General features: G+C 36.4%; 1 protein-coding gene across 1 annotated transcript in view; it reads left to right on the plus strand.

The window, feature by feature from the left end:
• Positions 1–4,691, plus strand: part of LOC123519279 (mitochondrial ribonuclease P protein 1 homolog) — a 246,532-nt gene extending 241,841 nt beyond the window's left edge. Inside the window, exons 6-7 of the mRNA XM_045280429.1 lie at positions 394–429; positions 4,454–4,691. Coding sequence (XP_045136364.1) covers positions 394–429; positions 4,454–4,472 — 55 coding nt within the window. The 3' untranslated portion in view covers positions 4,473–4,691. The remainder of the gene's footprint in view (positions 1–393; positions 430–4,453) is intronic.
• The last annotated feature ends 6,030 nt before the right edge of the window (positions 4,692–10,721 follow it).

The following is a 10,721-nucleotide window of genomic DNA, read 5'->3' on the forward strand; positions in this document are numbered from 1 at the left end:
CCTTTTACTGTACTATGATGCACTCTCGCTTTGCTTACTCTCAATGGAAGTTCAAATCAGGGGTTAAACTTGTTATAATCGGTTCGCTTAACGAAAGTTATATATATATATATATATATATATATATATATATATATATATATATATATATATATATATAAATACATATATATTTTTTTCTTTTCTTTTCTTTTCCCTCCAAATGATCCGTAATGGAGCTTCGGCTCAACAGATTCCTTAATTCTCAGTATAATAAATATACATGTATATTACAGTCACTGTGTATCCTACTAAGACCAAATAGAAATTATTAAATTAAATTTTCTCTCTCTCTCTCTCTCTCTCTCTCTCTCTCTCTCTCTCTCTCTCTCTCTCTCTCTCTCTCTCTCTCAGGCAGGGGCCCAACAGGGGTGCAGATGTGTGGAACAGGTAATGACTCTGAGTGACCTTCCTTACTTTAAGAAAGATTATACATGTTTGTAGACTTCATTAAAGTGTATGACAGAGTGCCACGTGGAAATATAGTTAAGTAGTCAAGATATTGAAGTCATGTGGGTGTGGCAAAATAATGCTATGCATAATACAAGCCATGTATGCATACATAAGGAAGATTCGCTATAGCAGAAGTCACTTTAGGAGTACATCAGTGCTCCATTGTGTTGCCTATTTACTATACACATAGATGAAATGGTCAGAGTGATTAGGTACAATGTATGCAGGGATAGATTTTTGGGGATGCTACACGATGAATGACATAGTGATACTAGTAACATCAAGAGAAATGTACATAAAGAAAAATTAGCATAGTGTTTGATTATAGTCAAGAATATTAGATAACTTTTGGTGGCAAGCGTCATGGCACACAGAATATACCAGATGGTGGCAGCATTATCATTAATGTAGTCAGTTAGCCCTAGGTGGATTCTTTGTTTAACATCTGTTACACTTTGTCATTATAGTAGTTAAGAAATATTTTTATTAATTACAACTGACAGTAGCCCCTTTTCTGTCCCCTCCTACTTTCTATATCCTCATTTTCGTTCCAAAATTGGATGTTGCATCTATGTGTGCAACTACTTAACTTGCTCTCGTGCCCTCGCTCTCAAATATTCTGAGTTTTTCACCATCTGGCTTCAACTCAATAGTCACTCTCTAACAAAACTTTTCTTTGCTGTGTATCTCTCCTGTAACTCCTCTGACTATAGTAAATTCTTTGACTATTTAACTTCCAAAGTGGAGCACATTCTGTCTCTCCACCATTTTGCAGAGATCTCCATCCTTGGAGGTTTCCATGTTCACCACCAGCTTTGGCTTTCCTTTCCCTTCACTGACCATCCTGGTGAACTAGCCTTCAACTTTGCTATCCTCCATGATTTAGAGCAACTGGTGCAACACCGTGCTCGTATTCCTGATTGACTTGGAGATACAGCCAACATTCTTGACCTTTTTCTTACCTCTAATCCTTCTGTTTATCCAGTTACCCTATCATCATTGGGCTCCTCCAATCACAAACTTATTTCTATATCTTGTCCTATTTTTCCAATCCCTCCTCAGGATCCCCCAAAACAGAGGTGACTCAGGCACTTTTCCTCTGCCAGTTGGGTTACCTGAGGAAGTATTATGCTGATTTTCCCTGGAATTATTACTGTTTCCGTGTCAGAGATCAGTCTCTGTGTTGAACGCATAACAGAGTGGATAGTGTCTGGCATGGAGGTGTACATTCCTCACTCTTTTTTTTCAACCTAAACCTTGGTTTAACACAGCCTGTTCTCATGCTATACATGATAGAGAGGTTGCCCACAAGATGTACTTGAGGTTGCCATCACATGAGTCTCATATACTTTATATTTCTTCCTGGAATCATGCCAAGTGTGTTCATCAACTTGCCAAGCACTCCTTCATAAGTAGAAAATGTCAAAATCTTTCAAACTAATTCCCCTTGAGACTTATAGCATCTGGCCAAAAACATCTCCAATAACATTACTTCTTCATCTTTCCCTCCTTTATTTCATCCTGATGGCATAACTACCATCACGTCTGTCTCTAAAGCTGAATTCTTATGTCAAATCTTTACTAACAATTCCACCTTGGATAATTCATGCCTTCAAATTGAAGTTCCATGCCCTCACTGGCTTAAACTCTTGGAAGGCTTGTGGTTATGGACCTGATGCCCCTCCTATTGTTCTCAGAAACTGTGCTTCCATGCTTGCACTTTGCCTGGCCAAACTCTTTCAACTACAACTATGAACTTCCACCTTTCCTTCATTCTGGAACTTTGCCAGCATATAGCCTGTTCCTGAAAAAAAGGTGACCGTTCTAATCCCTCAAACTGCTGTCCTATAGCTTTAATTTACATAACCTTCTGAAAACACAAGGTTTGAGCATCCATTCAGTATCTAAGATCCTGACCCTGGATTCAATGTCTGCCTCAGCATTGTCAACTCCTTTAACATAATTTGCTGACAAGGTGATTCCTCTTAGTTGAGCCCAATCAAAACTTTGTTCTCTTAATGAATTACAGGAAATTTTTATACTGCCACATTGGTCTATAAAAGTGACCACTGTGGTGTTATCAGACTGAAGGTGAATGTGATTCTGTGTGCATTGTTGACAGAGAGATTATAAGCCCAAAAGAGTGGTCTTTATCTCCAGACAATTTATGTGGTTCATCTCCTCATGAGCCCAATGACCACCTGTCATAATGTCACCAACTTTGGCTCCCCAGCCTCTAAGGCATGTGAATGTGAATCTTCAGTTCCGGAGGACAGAAGGCTAGAGATTTGGTTTGAATGTCAATATTATCAATCTACCATTTTATCATGTCTATTGCATGGCTATCTAAAGTAATAACAGCCTTGTACAGGTTGAACCTCCTTAATCCGTTATTCTTTCATCCGGCAACACCTGTAATCTGGCAAAATTTTTGTTTGCCGGAATTTTTGAATTGGCCAGAGTAATTTGCCTGATCGGCGCTAGGACGCGGCAGTGCTTTACTGTGTTTTGGAGCCCGGGCATTCTGAGTCAAATTTGGATCAGTACCATGCTGCCGCTCATTGCAAGCACCACCCCCCCAGGTGCATAAACATTTTTTTCTGTAATATTTGTCCCTAAACATGGCTTCCAAGCAACCAGGTGATAATTTTGTGTGTGAACCAAAGAAAAAGCGCAAACATATGACACTATCAGTGCAACAGAAAGTGGACTTATTGAGGAAGATAGATAAAGGTGTTTCAGTGCGGAGCCTATGCCAACGGTACAACATTGGCTCATCAACCATCTATGATATAAAAAAGCAGAAGAATCAACTTCTCAAGTTTTACAGTGAGTGTGAGAGCAAGAAGAACATGGAGGTTCGTAGAACACTTAAGGGTAAAAGCAGTGATTTAGACAGTGCTCTCATACAGTGGTTTAAGTTTCAGTGTGCTGGTAATGTCCTTGTGTCCGGCCAAGACGATAATGGCGCAGGCAAAAATTTTCCATGCTGAACTTAATTTACGACATGTTTTTCTATATACTTCTGCATGTATATTTTCATGTACAACTATCATATATCAAACCAATGTTACAGCTACACTTGTATAATGCAGGGTAAGTATATAGAGGGTGTTTTGGGGACCACCTATAGTTCGGAATTTTCCATGGGAGGTGCAACCTGTAGTTAGTTGCCTATGTCCTGAAAGAGTTTCCTTTTCCTAATAATCTCAAGGTATTTGTATCTCAGAGGAACTAGAGGCACTGCTGCATCTGAGGCCATGGCAAGACCAGTGAAAATAGCCAAGTCGTTTAAGATTGAGTTTTTCTTCAGCAAACATAAGCTCTGTTTTTTTGTTCGTTTTTTTATGCTCTCCTGACAACATAAAGGTAGTGAAGCAGACATTGTCACAGAATTAAGAGAAGTACCAAGAAATTCTACTTCCTTGGTAGGAATCAACACTGAGTTTTTGACATTAACAGTAAGACCTGCAAAGTTGAACACCTACATAGCATATTTTACATGTGCCTCTAAATCTGAAGCTGAAGGAGCAACTAAAATAGTTATCAATGTAGCAGACAACTTTACCCTTACTTAAAAGAAAGGGTTTCATCCTTGTTTTTCCTTATGAAGGCAGATTTTTTTTTTTTTTTTTTTTTTTTTTTTTCTTATTATTATTTTTTATCCTCCAGTATCTCTGAAGTGCTGTAAGGTGTACCTTCTCTTACCAATAATTAATCTGCAAATGTTATGGGACCACAGGAATAAAAACATAGATATATCTTCCATATTCTGTTGTATTGATGTTTTTACAATCATGCTTTATCTTTATGACCATTAGTAACTAAAATAAGTTTTTTTTAAGTAATCCCAGACATGATAATTGCTAAAGCTGGCAGTGGGTAAAGCATTTTTTGGAATTCTTATTTATTTATTATTTCTGTATCAGTCTTAGTATCTAACAGCTTCTTTCTTCCACAGGGGATTGAGAAATCACTAGTGGTCATCTAAAGCAACGATAGTCAGTGCATCCTTGAGTGCATGAATTGTTTTGAAGGATACCTGTAAATAAAGAGATATTTGACATTGCCAATGTGTATAAGAGTACATAGTATAGAAAGATGTTTTAGGGAAAAAAATGCATCATGTAAGAAATTAATCTAAAGCAAGATTAAAGTCTTAAATGTACACAAGAAATAAGAAATACATGAACATGTAATTACTGTTTAATTATACATTTAGTACCTATATAACAATTGGTATTCAAGATTGAATAGCTATATTTATCATATTCTATTTAAAATAGACAAAAAGTTTGTTCATGTGGTTCAAATCTTAAACTAGATTATTTTCCTTTTACAAGCTAGAGGCTAAGGAATACATGTAGTATGTATATTCAAAAAAAGCCCCAGAGGAGTGCATGAACTTAGAAACTTAAGAACATAAGAAAGTGAAGGAAGCTGCAAGAGGCTGTCAGGCCTACACATGACAGTCCATGTATGAGCAAAGCTAATCATTAATTCCATCTATCTTCCCTATCCATAAATTTATCTAGTCTTTTTAAAGCTTCCTTTTGACTGAACCCTAACAACATGATCACTGAGTCCATTCCATTCATCAACCACTCTGTTAGAGAACCAATTCCTCCCCATTGCTTTTATAACCCTGAATTTCTAAAGCTTAAACCTATTATATTTATTTATATTCTGGCTGCTGATCCGAAGAACTTTGCTCATGTCGCTCTTGTTGTAACCCCTATACCACTTAAATACTTAATCTCTTAAATACATCTCTCGAAGGAGAAAAGGCTAACTTGTAAGAAAACTTGTCACTCCTTAGTAAGCTTTCCTTGGTTCACATTTGAAAGTTCAAAAGGGATAAGTTGATGATGATGGTGATGATAACTACCATGTTTGTTAAAGATTCCTTAATACTATACATGTCTGTCATGACCTGAGTCTGGGTTCTGCTTTATATTTGCAAATTTATTGGCATTGATCTAACAAAACTCCTTCCTTCAATGTAGATCAAATTCACTAATAACATTTTTTTTTTTTTTTTTATCATATCTGTCCAGTTCTTTACATGTAAAACTTCTTTGTAGAAAAGTTCCAGAAGCACTTGAAAAGGGATTCTTTTTTAATTAAATTTGTACTTACTGCAACAATTTCAAAACTAATATTTACTGCAACAATTAATAGAAAATTTATACTTTTTTTTTTTACCATTTGGACTTTTCACGGAAATTTATGGGCAAAAGGGGATACTTTTTAGGGTACCTCCTATCTTAAAGCCCACCCGCTAGGAAACCGTTGCCCTGAATGAGGAAGCCCAACCTACACTCAGACCGTGGACAGGATTCGAACCCGTGCGCTTGGAGACCCCTAGGATGCCAAAGCACGCATGGTTCCACTGTACCACGGCGGACCCTTATTGCAACAAGTACAGGAAATATTTCTAAGTCTAGCTATCAATCCTCGCATTGAACATTTAGATAGACAAACATTTAAATTCATAGAAAATATGAGGCAAAGACCAGCCATGCACCAACATGCATTATTAAATGCAGGTTGTTCACTCCAAGCAACACAGTCACATAAGCATCTCTATGTAGGAAATATTAAAGATGACTTTTTAAGAGACTAAATATATTTATATACTACATATCTATCACAATTACCAAAATGTAACTCATTTTCTTATTTTAAGATCCTGTAGACTTTTGGTAATCCTTGCATATTTCCTTCATTCTTGGAATGCACCCATGTACTAAGAGTAGGAGACCTCAGCCATATTGTAGAATCAATCCCATTGGTGTTGTGACTCTTGTCTGTTCTAAGGTATTACAGACACAATGCAAGTATGATCAGGGTCACACCATAAAAGGAAATATACTTTAAAGATAAATTAAAAAACTTGAAGGAAATATAATATGTAAAGGTAAACATAATGTGAAATAATAATGAACCACCAAACTACTTCTTTTATATACCTATTTCATAATGAAAACCTTATACTGTCAACTCTCAATTAACGTGAGTTTGAATAATGCTATTTCAGTTTAACATGACTTGATATTAAAGGAGGTAAGATTAAATAACATGATTTACTTGATTTAACGTGGGTTAACTGGACGTGATGATGTCACGCGCACCCATGTTGCTTCTGGGAGGAACCACTCTGAGATATCCTCGGCTGGATTCTTAAACTATACCTTCCACTTTTGTCAGTTGAAGGATAGCATTTGGGAGGAATCAGTATTCTCAAAGCAAATGCTGCCTTCCCGCAGCTTGGTTAGGCAACGATCAGGCAGGATTTACCTTTGCTACGAAGGTGAACCAAGATCATCATTACCTTTGCATAAATTCTGCCTAAATACCTATTATTATTAATTTTTTTGTTAACTAATTGCCTTTAGAAACATAAAAACATATAGGTCATCATTCAAATAGCCTACTTTACAAAAAATTGACTGGAACCAAACCCAGGGGTGGAATCCACGAAACTTGTAAGTAGCATGAACGAAAAGATCTAAGGAATAGCAACATTGCTGCCACCAGCTTCAATCACTTCATCTCCATCTCCTAAGTTTTCTGTCAGAACTCTACTTAGCTTACAATCAGTTGTATGCCCTTATTGCTTTATAAGTATCCATTTATGGATACTTATGGATTTCCATAGCCTGCACAGTTGAAGGTTGTTATTCTTTCCCCATGTTAAGGCCACACTATACAGCCATCTGTGCTTTTTTTTTTTTTTTTTTTTATTTAAAAGCACTTTTTCCTGACTCACCAAGTCTATTAATAAATTATGCTCTGCAGCAGTAATAAGCTTGGTTCTCTTTATAAAATTTTCCATGTTGGCTGTGGGAATAGTGAGGCAGCGTGGTTTGAACTGCATGGCTCAACCACCTGAGGTGATGGTAAACAAACAATACTTCCAACCACAGCAAATTATACTTATGGTTTTGTTTGTTAGACATATTAATAATAAATGTATGAATGTGGGATAATGTTCCAGGCATATAAAATCATATGACAAATTCTGTTGAGTAATAATTTTCAAATTTTTTGGAGAAGAAAGATGTGCAGGTGAGAAAGTATGTTTTTATGGTTTCCATGATCTAGTGATGCATTAATACTTTTTTTCTTTAAGGTTTGAGTAACAAAATCTCCAAAATAGGCAGACTTTTTGTATGGGAAAATTCTTTTTGAAAAACGTGATTTTGAATAACTTGATGTCTTCAGGAACGTAACCCTCGCATTAATCGAGAGCTGACTGTCTGACTATATATTTACTCTGTTGAGAATATGTGGTCGTAAGTGCTTTTCTTAATGGTTGCAAGGACATATAACATAACATATAACATAAATAATAGGATAACAAAGGGCCACCAGGGCCCATCTAGGTTATCCTGTATCAGTCGCACAGTGACCTCGTCATCAGTACTTAAAGATACACTTACAAGTACACAATGCATTATATACTAATTCTAAATATTTGGCCCATTAACAGGGCTAAGTCATGCAGCGAATTTCTCTACAATCTGTGATCCCCATACATGGGGATCATGTCTTGTTTAACTATAGTAAATTTCTTATAAAAACTATCATGCAGTGCTATACATAATTATAAATCTAATAAATTTAAGTGCTTATCTAATCTGTTTTTAAACATTGTCAAACTAGTGCTATTTACAACCCTCTCTGGCCATGTATTCCAGAAGTCTACCACCCTATGACTAAAGAAATATTTTCTTATATCTAACCTGCAGCCTTGCTTTCTAATCTTCCTGCCATGATTTCTAGTCCTACTTCCCTCCTCTAAGGTAAAGAAAGATCTCACATCTATGTAGTTTGTATCTGAGAACATTTTAAATAACTCTATCATATCCTCTTATACATCTCCTCTCAAATGAAAACATGTTTAATTCCTTTAATCTATCTCTATACTCCAGGCGCTTTAATGCTGGTATCATCCTAGTTGCTCTTCTCTGAACTGCTTCTAACATGTTGATATCCTGCCTATAATGGGGTGACCAGGCCTGTATGCAATACTCTAAATGGGGCCTAACATAGGAATTATATAAGCTACGCACCACTTCCTTACTTTTATAACTAACATTTCTATTTATAAAACCCAGGATCCTATTTGCCCTATTTCTTGCTTCTAAACATTGCTTTGAAAATTTCATAGTCCTGTCTATCACTACTCCTAAATCCTTTCCTTCCTCTACTGCCTCTAGCCAACATCCCTCCATCTCATAGCTAAAGTTTGTGTTGTCTTTACCTAAATGCATAACCTGACACTTTTAGAATTAAACTCCATCTGCCACCTGTCTGCCCATGCTATCAGCCTGTCCAGGTCTCGTTGTATTCTGTAATTGTCCTTTTCACCCTGTACTGCACATGCTATCTTAGTATCATCTGCAAACTTTGATACTTTGCTACTAATTCCTATATCTAAATCGTTAATGTACACCAAGAAAAGAAGAGGTCCTAGCACTGATCCTTGGGGTACCCACTAACCACTTCCTTCCACTCAGACATTGCCCCATTTAATACTACTCTCTGTTTCCTATCAGAAAGCCATTCACTAATCCAATCAACTAACCTACCCCTATCCCATGTAGTCTCAATTTGTACACTAGCCTCCTATGCGGTACCTTATCAAACGCCTTGCTAAAATCTAGATATATAACATCTATGCTATTTCCATCATCTAACTCCTTGGTAATATATTCTAAGATATCGAGCAAATTTGTAAGACAGGACCTCCCTGATCTAAAGCCATGTTGGGTATCTCTAATTAATCTATTCTCATTTAAATGCTCCCAAATACTACCCTTAATGATTTTCTCTAGTATCTTACATACTATACTAGTTAAACTGATCGGTCTATAATTATTCGCATCATCCTTCCTACCTTTTTTAAATATTGGTGTAACATTAGCTAACTTCCAGTCCTGAGGTATCTCAGCAAACCTAAGTGATCTTTCAAAGATTAACTTAAGTGCTTCAGAAATACTGTCTACACCCTCCCTAAGTACTCTGGCATGTAGCTCATCAGGACCACTAGCTTTCCTATCGTCTAGTTCAAGAATAAATTTCCTAATAATTCCCGGTTTTATATCAATATTTTCTAAAGCTCTTAAACTACTCGTCGCACTGTTTGTAACAGGATTTCCTATTCTTTCCTAGTAAATACTGAAGAAAATTGTTCATTCAATAATTCTACTATGTCTTCATTTTGATCCACTACTACACCATCTTTTCTGAGTGGTCCAATCCTATCCTTATTTCTTTTATCACTGACCTTGTAATAACTATATAATTTTTGGGATCTTTACTCCCAGCTCTAGCTAGTTTTATCTCTGCCTGCCTTTTACTTTTTTATAACCTTACTCAAATCATCCCTGACCTGTCTGTACCTAATCAAATCTACATCTTCCCCACTTTTCTGCAACTCTCTATATGCCCTCTTCTTTTCTCTGATCTGTCTACCTATCTCATGAGTCCACCATAATGGCTTCCTGTTTCTCTGCCTTATATCTTTGTAAGGGATACACTGCATCACTATACCCTTTACTACAACCTTAAAAATATCCCACATCTCCTGTGCAGTTTTATTTCCAAAACTATCTTCCTCTCCTAATAACTGACGTAACCTACCATAATTGCCTTTCTGATAGTTTGGGACTCTAGTCTTATTCACTATATTATCCCTACTGGAATTAATGATAAATCTAATTATATGATGGTCACTGTTTGCTAAAGTCTCTCCTACCTCAACTTCCTTTAAACAATGCTCAATATTTGTTAGTACTATGTCTAAAACCTTCCTCCCCCTAGTAGGTTTATCTACCATCTGCACTAAATAGTTATCCTGAAAACTTTCCATAAACTTATTTTCACTAGCATCTCCTACCATCCTCTCCCAGTTTACTGACTTAAGATTAAAATCCCTAAGATAATTGTCTGACTAGTACACCCCTATTTATCTCATCTACCATAAGGTTGTCTACATCTGCTGACTGGTTAGGTGGTCTATAAAAAGCTCCTACTCTAATAACCTTACTTTTGTTTACTCTAACATCCAGCCATAAGGACTCTACTCTGTTATCTACCTTAATACCATTAACCTGACTGGAAATGAAGGATTTTTTACATAAATAACTACTCCTCCACCTATCCTACCAATTCTCTGGTGTAAATACATAATGTATCCATCTACTTCATATTCTTTCCTA

Source organism: Portunus trituberculatus, chromosome 45, assembly GCF_017591435.1.
Source record: "Portunus trituberculatus isolate SZX2019 chromosome 45, ASM1759143v1, whole genome shotgun sequence".
Classification (NCBI taxonomy): domain Eukaryota; kingdom Metazoa; phylum Arthropoda; class Malacostraca; order Decapoda; family Portunidae; genus Portunus; species Portunus trituberculatus.